The 22,879-nt window shown below is 40.1% G+C and overlaps 1 protein-coding gene and 1 pseudogene across 2 annotated transcripts in view; one reads left to right on the top strand and one right to left on the bottom strand.

Moving 5' to 3' along the window:
- The window catches only part of PRKCE (protein kinase C epsilon), a 532,372-nt gene that overhangs the window by 338,967 nt on the left and 170,526 nt on the right, over positions 1–22,879 (top strand). For both annotated transcript variants that reach the window (XM_063713711.1, XM_002812068.6), the window contains 4 exons: positions 9,537–9,679; positions 12,683–12,779; positions 15,607–15,806; positions 18,483–18,656. In XM_063713711.1, the coding sequence (XP_063569781.1) occupies positions 9,537–9,679; positions 12,683–12,779; positions 15,607–15,806; positions 18,483–18,656 (614 nt within the window). The remainder of the gene's footprint in view (positions 1–9,536; positions 9,680–12,682; positions 12,780–15,606; positions 15,807–18,482; positions 18,657–22,879) is intronic.
- Positions 12,082–12,520, bottom strand: LOC112132037 (large ribosomal subunit protein uL24-like; annotated as a pseudogene).

Genomic DNA, 22,879 nt, shown 5'->3' with positions numbered 1-22,879 from the left:
AAGGTGTCGTGGCGAACCTGGAGATAAAACATTACTTTAATTCTCTAGAAACTTGCACTGTGCTTGGTCATTGAACATAATAAGTGAAATCATAGGCAATAATTCAGGCAATGAGTCAGAAATAAGTGTGAGCAATTTACAGGCAAGAGAGGGCCTGGAAAGGGGTGTAGGGAGAAAGAATGCCACAGGAGTGCTTTGGTTGACTCAGAATCCTTTACAGTAGCATCCACAATGCCTGGGGACCATGAGAATGTCCCCTGTACATGTGGCAGATTGGCTGAAGATTCAGTCTGAGCTTTGATCTGAGGAATGCTGGGTAGCAGACAAGCGGCTGATCGTGGTCCCCAGAAAGCTCTGAGTCACGGTTCTGGTGTGATCAGGACTCCAAAATCTCTTTCTGGTGATGACATTTGGCCCAGCATGACCCCAGGGGGGCACCCCTCTTACCTCCTTTCTCCTCTTCTGCCTGAGACTTTGCGATCATTCGCTCTCACACCACTGCCAACTTCCATTGCACAAGCACATGATTTTCCATTTGCAAATATTTGCTCTCTGTCTCTGAGCTTGGCATGACTGGAACCTGTTATGAAATCAAACCATTGCCCTGGCTCACCCTCAAGGGCCAAATTACCCCAACATAAAGAAATTCCTGCAGCACAGCATACATGGGCCTGGGCCCCTCCTTAGGAGTGGCTCTGTCGCCGTTCCCAGAAGGTTGTCTGCTTGCTTTGGAGGAATTCCCAGGAGCCTGGCCTGCCTTTTGCTTCAATCTCAGCTATGAAAAGGGTGGAAACATGGAAACCAAGTCTCTCCAGAGGACGGTAGGATGTGTAATAGAAGGTGAAAGTCAGAGTACCTGAACCCCAGTGTGTCCCCAGACAACGCTGCTGCTGCTGCACCACCCAGCACATAGTAGGTCCTCAACAAATGTGTGGTGAATAGCTGGGTAGTAGTAGAAGAGCGCTTCTCTTTTTGTAAGAGCCCCTGGCAAAGCAGATCTATTTCTTCCTGGTACAACTTTATCCAGATGAAACCAGTGAAAATGAGCGCTGAGAGGCATTCTGGAAAGAGAAGCCTTAAAGGGCAGCCTAGGGCTGGGAGTGGATTGGCAGATGGGGCTCACGGCCTTTGGCCTTGGTGCTCCCCAGTAGTGTTGTGAGGGGTGGGGGTGGGTGGTTCATTTGGCCACATTAATGCAAATGCATCTCAGGTTTCTTTTGGTTCCAGCAGGGACGCCCACTGTCCTTTGCTGGTCTATGGCCTCCCAGTGACACCTGCAGCCTCCAGGAGCCCATCATGCTCCCGTTGTGGCTGCCTGGAGTAACTGGAGCTCCCCTTCCTCACCACTTTGCCCTCGCATTTCCAGACTTTTCAAAGCACTTTCAAAGTCACTATCTCACATCATGCATGCTAACTGATGTGTGATTGAGATTTTTTTTACATATTAAGATGACTACATAACTCAGGGGAAATAGCAGATTTTTTAAAAATAAAAGGTAAAGTCCTCAAAACCAAAACCAAAAAAAGATATCTCCTTTGCCGACCTGCCAGCCCAAGTTGTTTTGTCAGGACAGACAGGTCTGGCATTTCAACACCAGAGGGCGCTAGTGGTCAAGTTATGTAGACAAGTTCGTTGCCCTTGTCAAGAAATTCTCAATTTGGCTCTTTTATTCTCCTTTCCTTCACTTCACAGAGAGGCAGAAGACAGCTTTCATGGGTTTGGTGGGTGGAGCATGTGTGGTTAATGAGCATCAAAGGGCAGCTGATGCAATGAGGCAGGGTAGTGGGCACAAAATTCTGGGCACAGTGCTGTTGCCTGGTCTCTGATCAGCCCGTGAATCAGAGTTATTAGTGATAACTCCATTAGTCAAGTCGGTGCCATGGCCTGGCTGCGGTGGAGTTTTCTTGTTTGTTTTTATTCTGAGAAAGCCACCCTGCCACCACCTCACCCCACCCCCACCTTTAGCCCAATGGGCATCTGGGGTTCAGTAGCTCAGTTGAACACTCCAGGCTGGGTTGGGGGGCTCTCTCCAGACCGGTGACCAGATTATGTAGAGCATTACGGAGATCTGGCTGCTCATCCTGCCTGGCTTCACTCCAGGAACAGTTTTGGTTTTTAAACATTTTTAGTAGACTTTACTTTTTAGAGTAGTTTTAGGTTCACAGCAAAATAGGTCAAAGGTGTAAAGATTTTCCACAAACCTTCTGCCTCCATACATGCACAGCCTCCCTCACCATCAGCATTCTGCAACAGAGTGGTACATTTGTTAACGGTCAATGAACCTTCATTGACACATCATCATCAAAGTCCATAGTTTACATTAGGGCTCACTCTTGGCGGTGTACATTCCATGATTTTGGACAAATGTATAATGACGTGAATCTACCATTATAGTATCTTACAGAATAGTTTTACTACACTAAAAATCCTCTATGTTTTGCTTCTTCATCCCTCCCTCTCTCCTAACCCCTGGTAACCACTAATCTTTTTTACCATTTTCATAGTTTTACCTTTTCCAGAATGTCCTATAGTTGGAATGATACAGGGGATAGCCTTTTCAGATTGGCATCTTTCACTTAGCAATATGCATTTAATGTTCTGCTATGTCTTTTCACAGTTGATAATTCACTTCTTTTTAAGGCTGGATAATATTTCAGTGTCTGGATATACCATAGTTTATCCGTTCACCTACTAAAGGATATTTTGCTTGCTTTCAAAGTTTGGCAGTTATGAATACAACTGCTATAAACATCCATGTGCAGGTTTTTATATGAACATAACTCTGCCTCATTTGGGTAAATATCAGCAGTGTAATTGCTGGATCTTATGGTAATGGTATATTTAGTTTTGTAAGAAACTGCCAAACTGTCTCTCAAAGTGGGTGGACCACTATGCATTCCTACCAGCAATGAATAAAAAGTTTCTGTTGCTTCATATCCTGAATAGCATTGGGTGTTATCAGTGTTTTGTATTTTGGCCATTTTAATAGGTGTGTAGTGGTATCTCATTGTTTTAATTTGTAATTTCCTAATGACATATGAAGTGGAGCATCTTCTCCTATGCTTATTTACCATCTGAATATCTTCTTTGGTGAGGTGTATGCTCAAGTCTTTTGCCCATTGGGTTATTCATTTTGTTATTGTTAAGTTTAAGAGTTTGTTGCCTATATTGGATAATATAGGCATATATTATCATATATGTCTTTTGTAAATATTTTCTCCCAGTCTGTTACTTGTCTTTTTATTCTATTGGCAGTGTTTGGTTTGGTTTGTTTGTTTTTTTGGTTTGTTTTGGTTTGGGGAGATGGGGGACAGAGCAAAAGTTTTTATTTTAATGAAGTTCAGCTTATCAGCTCTTTTTTTCATGGATCATGTCCATGCATCGTGGTGTTGCATCAAGAAAGTTATCTATGTAGCCAAGGTTACCTATATTTTCTTCTATATTATCTTCAAGGAGTTTCATAGTTTTGCCTTTTACATTTAGGTCTACAGTCCATTTTGGATTCATTTTTGTGAAGATTGTAAGGTTTGTGTCTAGATTCACTGTTTTGCATGTCTAGTTTTTCTAGCACCATTTGTTGAAAACTGTCTTTGCTCCATTTTATTGCCTTTGCTCTTTTGTCAAAGATCAGTTGGCTGTATTTGTGCGGGTCTGCTCTGGGCTCTCTAGTCTGTTCCATTGATCTATTTGTCTGTTCCATTGATGTTTTGCCAATTCCACATTGTCTTGATTACTTCAGCTTTATAGTAAGTCTTGAAATTGGGTAGTGTCAGTCTTCTGACTTTGTTCTTTTTCTTCAATATTGTGTTAGCCTTTTGCTTGGGTCTTTTTCCTGGGTCTTTTGCCTCTCCATATAAACTTTAGAATAAGTTTGTCGATATCCATAAATAACTTGCTGGGATTTTGATTAAGGTTGCATTGAATATATAGATCGAGTTTGGAAAGACATCTTGACAAATACTGAGTCTTTCTGTCCATGAATATGCTGTATCTCTGTATGTATTTTGTTCTTGATTTCTTTCACAAGGGTTTTGTAGTTCTACTCATATAGATCTTGTACATATTTTGTTAGATTTATATGTAAATATTTCATTTGGGGGAATGATAACACAGATGGTATTGTTTTTATTTTTAAATTCCATTTGTTCATTGCTGGTGTATAGGAAAACAATTGACTTTTGTATATTAACTTTGTATTCTTTGATTTGGCTATAATCATTATTGGTTCCAGGAGTTTTTTGTTGATTCTTTTGGATTTTCTACATAGACAATCATATCATCTACAAACAAAGATAGTTTTATAGTTTTATTTCTTCCTTTCCAATCAGTATACTTTTTATTTCTTTTTCTTGTCTTACTGCATTAGTTAGAACTTCCAGCATAGTGTTGAAAAGGAGTGGTGAGAGGGAACATCCTTTTTGTGTTTCTGATCTTAGTATGAAATTGGCTGTAGGGTTTTTGTTGATGTTCTTTATTAAGTTGAGGAAATTCCCTTCTATTCCTTAGTTGCTGAGATATTTTATCATAAATAGGTTTGGATTTTGTCAAATGCTTTGTCTACATCTATTGTTAGAATTATTTGATTTTTTTCTCTCTTTAGTCTATTGATATAATTGATTACATTAGTTGATTTTTCAAATGTTGAACCAGCCTTGCTTGCCTGGGATAAATCCTACTTGGTCATGATGTATAATTCTCTTTATAAATTGTTGGATTCAATTTGTTGATTGTTGTTGAAGATTTTTGCATTCATATTCATAAAAGTTATTGATTGGTCTGTAGTTTTTTATAATATCTTTGCTTTGATATTATGGTAATGGTGGCCTCATGAAATGAGTTAGGATGTATTCCATCTGTTTCTTTCTTCTAGAAGAGATTATAGAGAATTGATATAATTTCTTCCTTAAGTGTTTGGCAGAATTCACCATTTGGGCTTAGTACTTTCTGTTTTGGAAGGTTATTAATGATTGATTCTATTGCTTTACAAGATAAGCCTATTTGTATTGTGTATGTCTTCTTATGTAAGTTTTGGCAGATTGTGTATTTTAAGGAATTAGTCTCATTTTGTGTGGGTTATCAAATGTATAGGCATAATATTCTTTATAATACTCCTTTATTCTTTTAATGGCCATGGGATCCATAATGATGTCCTCTCTTTCATTTCTGATATGAATAATTTGTGTCTTCTCTCTCTCTCTCTCTCTCTCTCTCACTAGCATTACTAGAGGCTTATTGAGTCTATTGCTCTTTTCAAAGAACCAGCTTTTTGTTGTTGATTTTTCTGTATTGATTTTCTGTTTTTAATTCAATTGATTTTTGCTCTAATTCTTATTATTTCTTTTCTCCTGCTTAATTTGGATTTAAGTAAGCTACTTTGGTCTCCTTTTTCTAGTTTCCTAAGATAGAGGCTTAGATTATTGATTTTTAGAATGTTTTTCCTAATATATGCATTCAATGCTGTAAACTTCCCTTGAAGCACTGCTTTTGCTGTATCCCACTAATTTTGATGTTGTATTTTATTTTATTTCATTTTTTATTTTTATTTTATTTATTCATTTTTTTGAGACAGAGTCTCACTCTGTCACCCAGGCTGGAGTGCAGTGGTATGATCTCGGCTCACTACAACCTCTGCCTCCCAAATTCAAGCGATTCTCCTGCCTCAGCCTCCCAAATAGCTGGGATTGCAGGCATGCGCCACCACACCTGGCTAATTTTTGTATTTTTAGTAGAGATGGGGTTTTGCCATGTTGGCCAGGCTGGTCTCAAACTCCTGACCTCAAGTGATCCACCTGTTTTGGCCTCCCAAAATGCTGGGATTACAGGCATGAGCCTCCATACCCGGCCGGTAAGTTGTATTTTAATTAATTCAAAACATTTTAAAATTTATCTTGAGATTTCTTTTCTCACTCATATGCTATTTAGCAATGTGTTTAATCTCTAAGTATTTTGGAATTTTTGAGCTATCTTTCTGTTATTGATTTCCAGGTTAATTCCATTGTGGTCTAAAACCAACACTGTATGATTTCCATTCTTATAAATTTGTCAAGGTGTATTTTATGGCCCAGAATGTGGCTTTTCTTGGTGATTGCTTCGTATCTTGAGAAGAATGTGTATTCTTCTGTCACCGAATGAAGTTGTTGACAGATGTCAGTTATATTCAGTTGATTAATGTTGCTGTTGATTCAACTATGTTGTTACTGATTTTCTGCCTGCTAAATCTGTTTATTTTTTAATAAAGGAGTGCTGAAGTCTCCAACTGTAATAGCAGCATCATCTGTTTCTCCTTGTAGTACCATCAATTTTTGCCTCACTTATTTTGATGCTCTGTTTTTAGGTACATACACGTTAAAAATTACGTCTTTTTTGAGAATTGACCTTTTTATCCCTAATAACTTTCCTTGCTCTGAAGTCTGCTGGGTCTGAAATTAACTTAGCTTTTCTGCTTTTTTGGGTTTAGTGTTAGCATGGTATATCTTACTCTATGTCTTTACTTTTAATCTGTATGTGTCTTTAAGGTGGGTTTCTTCTGAACAACATATAGTTAGTTGGGTCTTGTTTTTTTTGATCCACTCTAACAATCTGTCTTTTAATTGGTATATTTAGACCATTGACATTTGAAGTCAATGATTATTGATTATTGACATAGTTGGGTTCATATCTACTATACTTGGTACTGTTTTCTATTTGTTGCCCTTATTCTTTGTTTCTATGTTTGTCTTCCACTCATTTTCTGCCTTTTGTGGTTTTAATTGAGCATTTAATATGATCCTATTCTGTTTCTCTCCTTTCTTAGCATATCATTTATACTTTTTTTTACTTATTTTAGTGCTTGCTGTAGAGTTTGCAGTATGCATTTACAACGAATCCAAATCTACTTTCAAATAATATTGTGCTGCTTCACGACAGTACAAGTACTTTATAATAACAAAATTATCCTAATTCCTCCCTGCCATCTTTGTCTCATTACTATCATTTATTTCACTTACACATGAGCATACCTAGCATGTATGTAAACACTATAATTACACATAATCAGCACATTATTAATATTATGATTTTGGGCAAACCATTAGCTGTTAAATTAATTAAGAATAAAAATAAAAGTTTTTATTTTACCTCCACTTATTTCTTCACCTTTCTTTACCTGCTCTCTTTTTCATGTAGATCCAAGTTTCTGAGCTGTGTCATTTGTCTTCTCTCTGAAGAACTACTTTTAACATTTCTTACAAGGCAGATCACTGCCCATAAATTCCTTCCATTTTTGTTTGTCTGAGGAAGTTTTAATTTCTCCTTCACTTTTGGAGGATAATATTGCAGGGTAGAGAATTCTAGGGTGGTGGGGTTTTTATCTCAACATTTTGAATATTTAACTTCTTCTTGCTAGCATGGTTTCTGAGGAGAGGTTGGATGTAATTCTTATTTTTCCTCCTTTATAGGTAAAACTTTTTTTTTTCCTTTGACTTCTTTCAGCATTTTTAAAATAGTTGATTTTCTGTAGTTTAGAAATTATATGCCTTGGTATGGTTTTTTGTTTGTTTGTTTGTTTGTTTGTTTTTGGCATTTATCCTGTGTGTTGTTCTTCAGGCTTCCTGGAGCTGTGGTTTGGTTTGGTGTCTGACATTAATTTTGGGAAATTCTCTGTCCTCATTGTATCAAATATTAATATTTTTTTCTGTTCCTTTGTCTTTCTTCTCATAGTGGTAGTCTCTTTTTGCATATGTTACACTTTTTGTAGTTATCACCCAATCCTTGGATATTTTTTCCAGTCTTTGTTCTCTTTATTTTTTCATTTTTGAAGCTGCTATGGATATATCCTGAAGCTTGGAGATTGTTTCTTCAGCCATGTCTAGACTACTAATAAGCCCATCAGAAGCTTTCTTCATTTCTGTTAGTGTTTTTGATCTCTAGCAGTTCTTCTGATTCTTTCTTAGCATTTCCATCTCCTTGCTTATGTTGCCCATTTGTTCTTACATGCTGTGTACATTATACATTAGAACCCTTAGCATATTAATCATAGTTGTTTTAAATTCCCAGTCAGATAATTCCAGCATCCCTGCTATATCTGAGTCTAGTTCTGATGTTTGCCTTGTCACTTCAAACTGATTTTTTGGGGTTTTTTTGTTTTGTTTTGTTTTTGCCTTTTAGGATGCCTTACAATTTTTTCTTGCCAGACATTATGTACTGGGTAACAGGAACTGTCAATAAACAGGCTGTTAGTAATGTGAGTAAGATGTGGAGGGAGGGAAAGAATTATATAGACTTGTGATTAGGTCTTTTCATGAATTTGTGCCTTTGAGCTGTGAACCTCACAAGTGCTGTTCAGTCCTCCCCTGGCCTTAGATAGGACAGGATGGCTAGAGTGGGCTGGAGTTGGGGATTTCCTTGTCCCCAGATCAGTCGGGGTCTGATAAAACCTCAATCTCTGATAAAAATAAAAAATAAAAATAAAAAAACCCTCAACCTCTGATAAAATAGTTTCTCCTAAGAGAAGCCCTCGTTGAGAAGAGCAGAGTGCTCTGGCCTATTTTAAAAAATGGTTCTCTCCCCATGTTCCCCACCCCCAACCCCCACACTGAAATCATGAGATTTTCTCCATATTTACTATGAGAATCTAGTTGAGCTCCTGAAGAGCACAACTCTCAACTGAACGTACAAAAGTCTATCAACTCAGTGACTGGGTCCCCCTTAGAGTTTTTAACTCTCAGACTTGTCTGCTCTGAGTCCCCCATTTGTTGGTTACAGTTAACAGTTTTTCTACCCCAGCATTGTTCCTACAGAGGTTTCTGCTTCAGTAAGTTGTGATTCTCTGTATCCGCCTGGCTGGCTGGCTAATTCTGGGAGCAGCAGTTTCAGTTTGTCCTAGGACTTCACTTCACTTGGTGGATCTCGGAAGAGCTGTTGATTTTGTAGTTTGTTCAGCATTTTGCTTGTTAGAATGGAGTGCTGCTGACTTCTAAGCCCCTTAGGTGCCAGACTGAAAATGAGCAGGTTGTTTTCACCTGTGATGTCTTACACCAAGGACAGCTAAGTGAAGAGGGAAAAACAAAGGAATTCATTGAATTCAGACTGGAGATCTGAAAGGGGCCTTAGAAGCCCAACCACTGGTCATTCTTCTCTCAGTAATGTTCCAACATTTTAATAAAGTAATGGAGTAGATGGTATACACGTGACTTATTTGGGTCCATAATTCAAATTAGCTTTTTTCGGAGAAAGGAATTAAGTTCTTCTAGAGTCAGTGTCCACTCCCTGGAGGGAAATATAAATGTGATATTTACTTACTTATCTATATTTAATATACATAGAAAGGATGGCTGGAATGAAGTACTAGAAACAGTGGTTATCTCTGCAAGGTGGTTTAATGAATGATTTTGGTTTTGTATGATGGAAGACATATATATATATATTTCTATATTTTCCAAATTATATCTTAAACGAACATGTAATACTTCATGAACATATAATACAATCTCAAAGAAAAGAAGCAACATCTTAGGCCATGAATACTTATCTGTCTTTTCTCCATGTCTCCTTACAGTCTGCAAAATGAATGTTCACCGTCGATGTGAGACCAACGTGGCTCCCAACTGTGGAGTGGATGCCAGAGGAATCGCCAAAGTCCTGGCCGACCTGGGCGTTACCCCAGACAAAATCACCAACAGCGGCCAGAGGAGGAAAAAGGTAACTGGCTGTTTGGTGGTGTTTCTGGAGCCCTTTTCAGGCTAGCATTTCTGTGCTGGCTTCCAGAGGATGCTCTGGAGTGAGGTAATAAGATTCCTGGGTTTGAGGTATTTTACTCAAAACTGCAGTGCTTAAAGAAAAAAACAAAGATAGAAGCCAGGCAGGTAACATTAATGTCTTCTTGAGCTCCAAAAGTGGAGTGAAAACAAAGCAAGCCTCAAGGGTTACATTTGCCAGAGAAACATAAACTTTGAGATGAGGAATTTGAAATTCCTTCTAGAAAAAGCTTAACAACTCTATACAAGGAAATGGACTTATCTGCTTCCAGAACTGGCATGAAAGCAATGTCAGTGTCTGAACTTCACCCTTGGTATCATTATAATGAAGATAAATGGATGAAGAACTGGAACCACATTCTTTTCTAGGGAGGAAGCCAAGATGATTTGTGATCATACCAGCACTGAGCTGCCCGGGGAATATTGTTAATGTCTCGCGACATGAGACATCTGGGCCATTCTTTCGGGACCAAAACTGTCTCTATCTCTGTGACATTCTAAATATCAGTAAGAAGAGATCCATTTGCCAAAATGTTATTTTGGTAAGTCAGGGCCCACAGATATAAACAGAGGGAAAGGCATCCGTAGCATTTCATTTGTAGGCTCTTCTTTAGCCCTGGCTCCTAGCCTAGAAAATTTAAGAGGTCTTTCAAAATAAGTGATGAGAAAATTAGAACCATGTTAATGGGGCAGGAAATCCGGGTGAAGGGTGCAGTGGGGAGTGGCCCTCATTGCCCAGTGGCAAACATCCTCAAGCCCTCTACTAGGAAAGCAAATCTGACTCTAGGTACCTCTGCAATCTTGACGCCTAAATAGTCTCCCTAAATTTTGCCCTGAAATGTCTTCTAAAGTCATTTCCTACATTTCTGGGTCATCTTGTCATGTTAGAAGCTACCCGTGGCTCTTCCATGTTGCTTCTCTTGTATAGGAAAAGTTGAAGGGTTCTTGTTTTCTTAAACTTCTCCTTCTACCCTGTTTTCTCAATAAGCAAAGCTGTTTTGCAAGGGTTGCAGAAAAAATTCTCTTTTCCCTGGTTGAGATAACTGAGGCTTTGTGCTTTTGGTGGCTCTTCTCAGCTTTGTAAATCCCATTGGTGGAAACAAGACTTCAGTTGTTGACCCAATGCACTGGAATTGCAAGCAGAGTATCAGTACCCAAGAATGCTAGGGCCCTGCTGAAGAGGCAAGCTGAGCAAACACTCTGTCATGACAACATTATGCAAACACATTTAAAAGCTCTAGAGAGAGCCCTTTTCAGGAGACGTGGTTTTTATTCTTGTCTAGAAGTAAATTAAGACAGAATCTTTGTCATGAAACATTTGAAAGAAAACTCAGTACCTGCTCTCTTTGCGCTATATTTACATGGGCTATCATGCCAGCTGTGAGACATTGTCTGCCTTGTCTTGGATTTGGAAGAACCAACAGGTAAGAAGCCAACATGGAGAAATTCAAGAAGGGGCAGGGTAGAAGGCTGAGGGACTGTAGTCCTGATATTTTTATTGCTGGGATGCTTCTGATGCCAAAATTGGAAAAAGCCAAGTTGTAACTCAAGTCAACTATGAGAGGATGGGAGAGAAGTGCCCTTGGTCTGAAGCTCAAAGACTTCTTTGCAGGAATATCAGACTTTCTGGTGTTTTGGTAGCCCTCATGTTGCCCCTTGCAACTAGTCCATCATCCAGAAAGGATGTGTGTGCACAGCAGGTAGACCAAGAGTAAGTACTAAAAGGGAACAGAAGTGTTTGTGATCTTTGAGTCTAAACCACTGATGTTAATGGAGACTCAAAGTGGATATGCCAGCATGTATGTCAAGGAACAAACCTCACTGGAGGTGTTCTATTAAAATTTACCAACAAATATCAATATATCTGAAAATATTTATTGAGCATCTATTATGTTTCTTACTTTGTGTAAGTCACTAGGGGCAATAAAAGTGCCGGACAGAGTCTTACCTTTAAATATCCTATAGTCTACTTAAGTAGAGAACCCCTCACAATATACACATAAAGATACTAACTATAGAAAGCTGAATAAGATATAAATAAGTGCCAAACAGGTGTTAGAGACAAGTGTCACATTGCTTTACATGAGATAACTTGTATTGCTTGGATAGGTGGAGGGGGGCTTTATGGAAGACATGGGGTGAGCTTTGCTTAGAAAGGTCAGTTGTATTTGCATAGAATTAAAAGTGAATAAACTGAAGTCTCTTGTTTTCTTCCCTTAAATTGGCAAATGAAACCTTGAGTCTGTGCTTTCAGAATATCAATTCAGCAAGTACCACTGGGTGATAGGGACGCTCTCTTTTTTTTTTTTTATTTTAGCAGTTTTTAATGAAAGTTATATATAAGATTTATTCCTGAATCCTCTCAATTGTTTTTTTCCTTGTATTTGCCCTTCTCCTTTCCTACTTGGTGAGATGTGGCTTTCCCTTCAAGGATCTCTTTGCAGTCTTTGTCCAGCTTTAGCCTGGTGATAACCACCTTGCTGGGGTAGATACGCACGTGGGTAGTTGAACATTAGCCTTTTCCTGCTATACCCGTTCAGTGTAGATGATGTATTTCTTCCTGTAAACCTGGACTACTTCTCCAGTTTCCTGACCTTTATGGTGTCCTTGCACAACCCGAACTACTTCATCCTTTTGGATGGGGTTGGATCAAACATTGTACCTCTGTCTCAGCTCTTTGGAATGAGGGGAAGATATCATCCTTCTGTGAATGTGGGGAAGGTGCATTGAAATTCCTTTTGTGGTTCTTGCTCTGGTCAGAAGTCACAGAGGGATTGAACTTCATTTTGGCTACTTTGGCGATTGCTGCAAGAGGACAGAGATCTACTGAATTCCCGCTGCTCTGGGAACTCTCACAGCTCTTATATGGCATCTTGATGCTTTTGACATCAGAAAACTCTCAACCCTCCCTTCTGATGCCTCTGTCCCTGCTTTCTCTCCTCTCTAGCTCATTGCTGGTGCCGAGTCCCCGCAGCCTGCTTCTGGAAGCTCACCATCTGAGGAAGATCGATCCAAGTCAGCACCCACCTCCCCTTGTGACCAGGGTGAGACCCTCAGATTTGCTTCCTGACCTCTGAGTTCTGCCATTGGATGGACCAAGGAGCTCTGAGGCCTCTTTAACCAAGAGTGAGCTTGTTAGCTGAAATAGCTAGCAGCCCTGGCGGGTTTTCACACACGCTTTGCCTGTTGATTTACTAGTTCTTTCATTCTCCAAGACCTTCTTGAGGGCTGGGCACTCCATGGCCATATCTGCCTTAATTTCCTTCCAGGCCAGGGTAAGAGGAGAGCGAGTATATGATGTTATGGTTCTCTGTTTTCCCTTGCCTCTGTCCCTGGTTCCAAGTGTACTGGAGAGAGAAGGGTACAGCTCCCTCTCTTAAAGCTCTTGCCTGGCCCTAGACCTGTCAGCACCACTCCCTTGAGTTGAGTTTGACACTCCCTTCCCCATCATCATACCCAAAACCTGAGATCAGCTTGAGTTTGGGGCTGGGTGAGGGAGGATGTCTTCTATCCTGGCCTTTGGGTGGGTGGGGATAGAAAGATTAAGCTAGAGGAGAGACTGAGAAAAGAAGTGGGAAGGAGGCCAGTCCTAGGCCTGTTTCCCCTCTATAGCTCCAGATATCTCCTTCTGTCTGAATATGCTTCAGACAATAAGTTCTGCAGACATAGTTTGCATGGTAATAATTCTGCAGCCGTCTGAGAATGCTGAGGCTGAGGAGGGACTTACACTTGCAAAACCTCCTGCTCTCGTGACCATTACCAGATATGCCTGGTAAGGGACATATGCATCTGCAGAAGAGAAATAACCATCACAGCCTGACAACGGTGCCTTGGTTTTTCTATATCCCTTTTTGTATTCATTATCCTAATTTTATGCCCATACCCACTCTATGTTGGTGCTTCATTACTGTCCCCCAGGTTAGTAAGTGGGAAATGGAAGGTCAGAGTGTTGAAAAGTTCTGTCCCAAGGTTTGGAGACAAGCCAGTGGTAAGGGCAAGACTGTACCCATGCTGGCTGAGGGACCCACTCTTAGAAACCCTGCCATCAAACCTTCCTTGGAGGTCACCACCATGACCCAGACCTTCTTACCCAGGAGTAAATAAAAGAGCTTCGGGGGTCATGCACCAGCCCTGAGGCCACAAAATAATTGGTCCCAGTCCCTCTTCATGCTACTCCAATTAACTTTCTGTGTCTTTATGCTCTACCTCATTCCAAATGAGATTTGAAGCATTCATAAGTAGCCTGATGTACTCTGGGGCTGCAGAACTTGTAGCTATTTTCCCAGACCAGTTTGGGGGTTTTCACGTGTTCCTTTCTGAGGCTGAGATCCCCTTTGGGAGCTTCAGGGAGACAGGGTCATATAGGAAAGAGACCCCAGGTAAGAGTTCAGAGACCAGGGTTTGTAGGCCTGGCTCCTGCCCTGCATGCTCTCTGGCTCTGAGCTCTGCCATTGGATGGATACAGTGGCATGATACAGTGGCCCCAGGGCCTCTGCTCATCCCACTCGACACAGAGGCCAGGATTTCCCAGTAGTGATGTTAGCACAGATGTCCCTCTGAGCGACCTTATTACAGAACAGAAATAAGACATAGTTTCTTTTTCTTCCCTTGTAAAAACACATAGAAAAACCTTTCCTTCAAGCTTTGGTGTCCCCAAACAACTATGTTTTGCCTTCCAAAATTCATTTAATAACTGAGGCTTTTTTGCTCTATGGTGAGATTAAAAGTTACTTAGTCAAGCTAAGTGATAGGTGGATAACTGCTGAATTGGCAAGGGGAGTGTCTGCAGACTCAGCAGCTTTCCCCCTCTTCACCCTCCCCAACACATCTCAGAGGAGCCAAACTCCAGATCTAGGAAAGATCTCTGGATTCCTTGAGTGAGCCCTTATGGGAGTCAGTCCTTCTGAAAAGAAGCTGAAGATCTCTTTCTGTCACTCATGCCTAATTCTGATTCCCAAGGGTTAATAGGCTATGTTCCCCTTCCGTAATCCAAGTTATTCACAAGCATCATTTAAAATCGGATTATGCTCAAGATGCCCATTTCCACACAGAAGAGTGCGTGTCTTGATGAATGAGCTGTTGACAGTAAAGCTTCTTCAAATAGAAAAGGTCAGAGGATCATCCAGCATTATCTCCCCGAGGTAATACAGGTCATAAGCTCTAGAGGGGGGCACAAGACTGTCTCGTAGTTGAGAAATTGTACTGAGAAATTCCCGCCCCACTGGAGATAAGTTTGCAACATGTCACTTGGGAAAGGAATTCTTTTGTTAACAATAAGCCCATTGCTCATTTTGTTAGATAACCTTGTGTAAGATGGGTATTTAGAAGAAACCCGGCAACAAGGCTGAGTAAAGGCTTTTAGAAGGTATGAAGGTTTCCACCTTCAATGATCAGCCACCGTTCCGATGGCTCAATTGTTGAAATAATTATATCACCAATGATTACTGTGATGACAGTTCTTGATTCGTTGTTCTCATCTTCAAAGGAAACTTGAAGGATACCTGTGACTCTGCAGAATTCCAGAGAGGGCCCAGATTTCTGTGCTTCACCTAGAACAATGGAATAGGCTACTAGCCAAAGGGGGCTTTCAGAGAGACGGCCAGGTCCAGTGTAATCTGGAGTTTACAAGGGCAGGGAAGGGACTGTGTCCTCTTCCACTTTGCACACCTGGGCTCTGCTGCACATTAGATGCCAATGAGAGTGTGGTGAACAGATGAAGGAACATACAAAGGGATGTCACACTGGATCTGTTGTTGTGAAGAACCAGAAAGAGGACTGAGAGCTTACAGGGGAAAGTCTGAGTGTTGAGTCCTAATGGAACGTGCTTAAGAGGTATGCACTAATGCAATTTCTTGTTCCCCTTGGCCCTAGAAATAAAAGAACTTGAGAACAACATTCGGAAAGCCTTGTCATTTGACAACCGAGGGGAGGAGCACCGGGCAGCATCGTCTCCTGATGGCCAGCTGATGAGCCCTGGTGAGAACGGCGAAGTCCGGCAAGGCCAGGCCAAGCGCCTGGGCCTGGATGAGTTCAACTTCATCAAGGTGTTAGGCAAAGGCAGCTTTGGCAAGGTCTGTGGCACACATGGGTGGAACTGCTGGTTTTGTTCTACTCCTTAGCATTGTTCCATCTGTTTGATCTAAGATTGAGAGGGGAACCTTTCAGCCTGATCTCATTAGGTTTTCTTTCCTTCCTTGTAAGTGCAAATGACCTGAGGCCAAGTAGATAGGAGCGCTGGTTCTGCTATTAATTGGCTATATGAGACTTTCAAGTAGTGATTTAATCTCTTTGGAATTCAATTTTTCTCATTTGTTGAATGGGGACAGGAATCAAGTGAGATGGTAGATGAGAAAGCACTTTGGAAAGTTTTAAATGCTCAGTGTTCCAAATCAATAGTAGTATCAATACATGTCTTCCCTCCTTCAGAGATCAGCTGAAATTCTGTTTTTAATTCATTATGAAGACTTTGAGAATGAATCTCTGCCCTCAGTAAACCTAGGGTTCAAAGCAAATTTAGCATGCGTTACTTTGGAAGGTAAATGTTATTTAACTGATCTTTCTGGCATGTAATAAATGTTTTGTTTATCCTTTACGTGTGGCAAGAAAATGGGAATAATCCTCTCATGCCTTGGATCAGGGTCCTCTGCCCTTGGTGCGGTTCTCCATATCCTGTTCCCACTGAGATGAACACAGTGGTGTGGGGTGTGGCCTTTAGTATGCTCAATAAAGCACTAAAGGTGATCAGCCACCATTCCGATGGCTGGGTGAGATGGAAAAATTAACTCCTGTTCATTTTAGAAAGAAGACGAAGGGGCAGGGAGCAGAGGAAGCTGTTTGCATTTCACCTGAGATCTCTGCTTGTTTCCTGGCTCTATTCAGAGCTGAGCCTGGGAGTCACCTTTCTGGGACCTCCTGAGAGGTTCTGGGAGGTCCTGCTCTGGGGACCAGGAAGCTCCTGGGATCACATGCCCTGGCATGTCCTGGACTCTTGAAAGCAGCAGCCTGTAGGTCAGTCAGCTGGCCCATCCCACCTGGTTCCCAGCCGTCTCACCTGCCCCTATCTCACCCTGATATCACTCTGGTGGGAAGGTAACTGGGGTTTACTTATATGGCAAAAGCTGAAGCAATTACATTCTTTAGAGACTGACTAAATAAAAAGAGGTCCTCTGATTAGGCATAACTCTGGGACGTGAACAGGATGTGGTCTAATTTTGAGCAAGACTCCGAGATTCTAGGTTTTCATACAGTGTAGGCAGAATGGGAACTTAGATGACTTTGGAGCATTTAGGTTATCTCTTAGGAAAAATCACAGCCAAAGTTTAAGCCAGTTTTAAAGAGTCTGTAAAATATGTGGGCGACAAAAAGTCTTCAGGTTAACATCATGAATTCCTTCCTTAAGTTTCTGATGGCTGCTTTTTAGCTTTGATGACTTACATTGGATTACTGTACTTAGGAGTTACTTATTTAAGAAGAGAAAGGCTTGTGACGTTTGTAGGTAAATGAGTGCAAAAATATCAAATGATAGGAACACTTTAAGAAAATAGAACTGTTAATTAGCTCTCTTGAAAAGGAATCACGTTTCCAGCTTCAGAGTTATAAAAGAAACCATAAAGGCAAACAAGGACAAATTCAACTACATAAAGATACATGATTCTTTTCAATAGAATAAAATAACAGAAAATTATAAAACAAGCTTAGAAAAACTTTTACAGAAAGTAAAGGGTTAGTATCTTTATATATCATATGCGTATAAATTTGTAAGAAATTAATATGATAGCGGCATAATTAGACAAAGGAGACGTGAATAATTTACACGAAAAGAAATACAGTCAGAAAACAGTTTCATTTTAAGTAAAAATAGCATCAAGGTAACATTTCACACCTACTAAGTGAGCAAAAAAACTTTTTAAGTGAAACTACTCAATATTGGTAAGTCACCATGAAACTCCAACACTTCTACATTGCTAGTGGCACATTGTATCACACATCCTTTCTGAAAATAGGAAATGTGCAAAATGCTTCACTCTTTAATCTACTTATGAGAGTTTCCATCTTACAAACGTAATCCAAGAGAAATTGTTTTAATTGTGTACAAGAATACTCGGTGCAACTTATATGATACTTAATGATTAGAGATAAGTGCCTAATTTGAGGGAAATGATTAAATAAATTATATTTACTTGAATTGAGTATAAGCAACCGTGATAATAATGGAGACCATATGGAGAATGTCTGTAAGATAATGTTCAGTTAAAAATAGTTACAATATTTTACTGTACTGTAACGTAAAAATATTTGGTGTACTGTAAGTATGACAAACACATATAAACGTATGAATAACCGTTCAACAGATGTGCATTGAACTTCTCTTTTCTATGTCTGGGCATTGTGCCAGAGATCAAAAATAAATAAATTGTAGTAACTATTAGAATGTAGTAACTGTAGAATTGTAGTAACTGTAGAATTGTAGTAACTGTAGAATAGGAAGTTTTCTTAAACATTATGTATACATCTTGAAAGGGGGTCTTGCTATGTTGCCCATGCTGATCTGTAACTCCTGGGCTCAAATGATCCTCCTACCTCAGCCTCCCAAGTATCTTGGGTGCATGCCACCACACAAGGCTTGTTATAATATTTAAAATTAAAGAAAAAACAGAATTCGTTTTTGAAGTATTTGGTATTAGCTTATGCTTCTTCTTTTTATTCCATACACGCATAGATTGATGGAGGCAATTGATTGATTGCAGGTCATGTTGGCAGAACTCAAGGGCAAAGATGAAGTATATGCTGTGAAGGTCTTAAAGAAGGACGTCATCCTTCAGGATGATGACGTGGACTGCACAATGACAGAGAAGAGAATTTTGGCTCTGGCACGGAAACACCCATACCTTACCCAACTCTACTGCTGCTTCCAGACCAAGGTATGTTAGGAAGAAGCTGGCTGGCGCCATGTTGGGGCATCTTGACTATCAGATAAAATACCAATTTTAGACCCTCTACATTGTTCTCTCAAAGACTTGGTAAAGTGGGATGGGTTTTACCCTTGAAAAGATCAGGATATATTTGAACAGCATCTTCTTTTTTAGGGCACAGAATTTTCCATTCAAGGTTGTGCTTGTGAAGGGATGAGAGAGCTGTAGAATTCTTTGCAGCCAGAGTTGGACAAAGCCAAATGGCTAAACTCACTGTTTGCTCACTGGAAAAACCAACAAGTGTGGTTAGTCCTTGCTCTGCTCCTAACTTTCTATCACTAATCAAATCACTTAACTTTTAAGTTATTTTCATGTCATATGAAAAAGAGTAAAGGCCACCTTAATCTCTTCTAATCTGTGTAACATCATCTGAAATAAAGGATGTGAACAAATGCTTAAAATTTCATAGTGAAACAAAAATATAAGGCAGCATTTTTAATTTACCACATAGGTGTCTGGGAACCAGAAGGTGGCAGTAAAGAAACAACAATAATCCATAACTCCATGGTAGAGTCTGACTCGAGTATCATTAACTGATTTGTTAACCTGTTTTTAGTAAAGAAACACCAGTGTTCTTCATGAAGCTCTAATTTTGTTAGCCTTTTTGAGGGGTTGGGAGGAGTTAAAGTCTTTTAGGATCATTATGGATGTTTGTAGTATTTTGCTTCTTGAGAAGGCAAAGACAGACATCACCTGAAACTCCTAGCTGTGGCTTATGTGGAACCCAGACCCTGAGGGTGACATCACGGAGAGTTGATACCTTGCTTCTGGATGTATTCTCATCTCCATGTCATTGTGAATGCCAGTTTTTCCACTTAAAATTCAACAGTTATTCATTGAGTCATTTGGCAAACTTTTCTTTTATTATATTTCGTTAAATCCTTCCCGTGTATCTGATGCCATGCCAGGTGCTGGAGATACAGTGGTGAACTAGACTAGTCCCTGACCTCATGGATTTTACATTATCTTTGGTACACTGTTTCCCAAAGAGGATTTCTCAGAACCCCAATCACTTGAGCAGCTGTAAGAAGAAAGGACTCTGTGACCCATAGTTGGAGTCACTGCAAACGTAACCTCTCTTAGTCTCAACACACATATGTTTATTAGCATCCTTGAGGAGACCTGCAATGAAAACAAAATTGCCTTTGTTTAATCTACTTTTCCCAACTTATTTGATCCCAGGGTCCCCCATCTCTCTCTTACACACACATACACATGCACCCACACACACACAATGCCCATTCCATACTGAGGAACCCTGATCCAGTGGAATTTTTCCTATCCTTCTGATCTCTCAGGAGAATAAGAAATATCATCTGAAAATCTGGAAATCATTCTGTTTATCTTTCAAGAAGGACACATATTTCTTTTTCTACAAAACTTTCCTCAGAGACCCCTATTTAATAAGAATCTATCCCTTTTTCTGAACAAGTATAAGAATTACTAGCTCTTCTCATTTTTGATGTGTGTTGTGTAATGCCTAGTATTTATGGGTTTGTATGTGTACAGAATCCTGCATAATAGAGACTCAGTGATGGAGTTAACTTTCTTCTTTTTTCCACTAGAGCATGATTTTAGATTCATGATAAATGTATCATATTTTGTATTTTCCATGGTGCCTATCACAGGGCCTCACAGTTGACAGGTACCCACAGACAGAATCAAAGACTTGGAAGATTTTTTCAAAGTCACTTTATCTTTCTTTATCTCTCTCTCTTTTCTTTTCTTTTCTTTTCCTTTTTTTTTCTTTTCTTTCCTTTTGGTACCAGTGAGGAAATTGGTTTCAGAGAAGTAAAACTATTTTGCTCATAGGCACTCCATCTTGGCAGAGTCAGACCTGGCATCTCATCTAGTCTCTGGGACTCCCAAGGTAGTGGGGACTTGCTCTGATTCACATTGCTAGTTTCTTGTGCCTGACCCAGCACAGGGTCCCTTCTGTTGGAGGAACCCTCCCCCTTCCCCTGTCCCCAGCAGGTAGCCCTCTCTCTCACTATCTGAGGTGGCTTTCCAGGCAGGGAGACACTCTGGCAAATTTTCTTTACAACATTATCAAGAGGCCCAACATCCTAGGAGGGGTCCAGTTTAGTTGTGAGGGCTCTATGGAGCCCCTGTACATGGTGGATCATGGGAAGCCACAGTTGAAGGTCGGCTTGGTGAATGAGTGAGGGAGTGGGAATGGATGTCTTCAATGTCAGCAGTGTTCTCCTTTGTGCATTGTAGAATATCAAGGCTAAGGATTCCTCATCATATGGCAGCCTTTGGAGCACAAAATGGTGTTGAATGACACCAGGGATTTCTTTTATGGCAGAACAATGATCAAACTAACATAGATGTTGTCATGAATGGCTGTAGGGTGAGGATAGGCAGAGAAGGAGCTTCTTCTGTAGTTCAGATATTTACTATCTTTTCTCAGGCCACTGTCAGGCAGCCACAGTCACAGGAGCAGCTTTGCACCAACTCTCTCATGCCACCTCAATTTCATAGAATACTTTGCTTTATGTAACAGATGCATATTCACTGAATTTTTCTAAAGTGAATCATATTTTAACCTCATAGAAGGATCTTAACTTACTTATGAAAGGAACCTGATAAAGAATCAGCTTATAAACCTTCAACTTAACTTTTTAAAAATGTGACTTTCCCTATGACAAACCAACAGTTTGTCATAGTTTTAAAGAGTAGCTCTTATTCACCTGACTCTGAGGTAGATGCTGGGGTTGTTAACACAAAGGAAGACAGTTCTCAAGTGGAAACATTCACTGATAATAGATTGGGAGGTTATTCTAAATTCCACAAGCTAAGAGGGAGTAGCAAACAGCATTGAATAGTTATGTTCTAGATGGGAGTATTCAAACCAAGAAGACTCAGAGGAGGGGGTCTTCCCTAGGATCTAGTGGAAGAAGTGCGATCAAGCCAGGCTTTGAAAGGTAGGGAGGATTTGGACAGGATTTGGGAATAACAGCTGAATTTGGCAGCCACAGAATTCAGTCTTAACTGAGTTTCACTTTTCCTGAAAACAAAGGACAGTTCCTCTGAGCCACCTTAAACCTGGTTTCCACTAAGACTCTAATACACCATTCAGGAACACAAAGACCCGATTGCAATCCTATTAAGATTTCTTTCATACTTGTTTAATTAGGACACACAGAACAGCAATAATGTTAAGTCGAGTTTAATTATTTTTAGGTGAGCCTTTATTTTTCAATGTATCGGAAAAAAAATGGTCCTTTTGGAAACATTCCTTTGAGAACTTCTTCTGATAGATTACACATTGCTTCAGGCTGCACACTACATACAAGTTGCCTGGAAAGACTTAGAAGTGTGTAAAGTGATGTCACCGTATCTAATATGGTGACCAATGGCAATGGTCATGCGAACCCATTGGCATCAGCCATGATGACATAGTCAGGTTCGGGTCTGGTCAGTGCAGCCCACTGAAGGGCCAACTTACAGCTGAAGAGGGAGTAACCAATGGCAATGGTCATATGAACTCATTGGCATCAGTCATGATGACATAGTCAGGTTCGGGTCTGGTCAGTGCAGCCCAGTGAAGGGCCAACTTACAGCTGAAGAGGGATTTGGGTTTTTCTTTACTGAGCCCGCCTACCCTTGGCTCATGTGCTCCATCCCTCTCCATGGGATCTAGAAAGGCAAAAAGCAAATAAAATGGCTCCCGCTTTCCAGGGCTAGTGAGAAAAAGCGACAGAACAACAAATTAAGCCAGTGGTTTTAATTTCAGTCAAATTCAAACCAGTGTGTCTTTGGGATGCAAGAGTAACCTGAACCATGTAGGGAATTCTACCAAACTTGATTTAATTCACTCTCAAAACATAAAGTACAGAAAGAGGAATAAAGGACTTCTAATTCCAGTCAAGATCAAGTAGCCACATTCATCCCAGGTCCTCCCTCTTACAACTAAAAAACCCTGGACATAATTATTTTATAAAGGTAGGGTGCTTACCAAAATTGGCATAGCCACAAAGAACTGTATCCGTTGATGTGAATGAAAGACCAAAATTTTTATATTTAAAAATTCTAGATGATTTTTAAGTGGGTAACATTGTCAGTAGTGTTTAATATTTTCTTGCATATGAGAAAAAAAATTTTTTCTTATATACCCACAGTTGTTTCTTGCTTTAAAAAAATTATGGCCTATAATTGTTTCAATTACA

The sequence above is a fragment of the Pongo abelii genome, chromosome 12 (genome assembly GCF_028885655.2).
Source record: "Pongo abelii isolate AG06213 chromosome 12, NHGRI_mPonAbe1-v2.0_pri, whole genome shotgun sequence".
Classification (NCBI taxonomy): domain Eukaryota; kingdom Metazoa; phylum Chordata; class Mammalia; order Primates; family Hominidae; genus Pongo; species Pongo abelii.
Note: the sequence above shows the minus strand (reverse complement) of the source record. Positions and strands in the feature narration are given on the sequence as shown.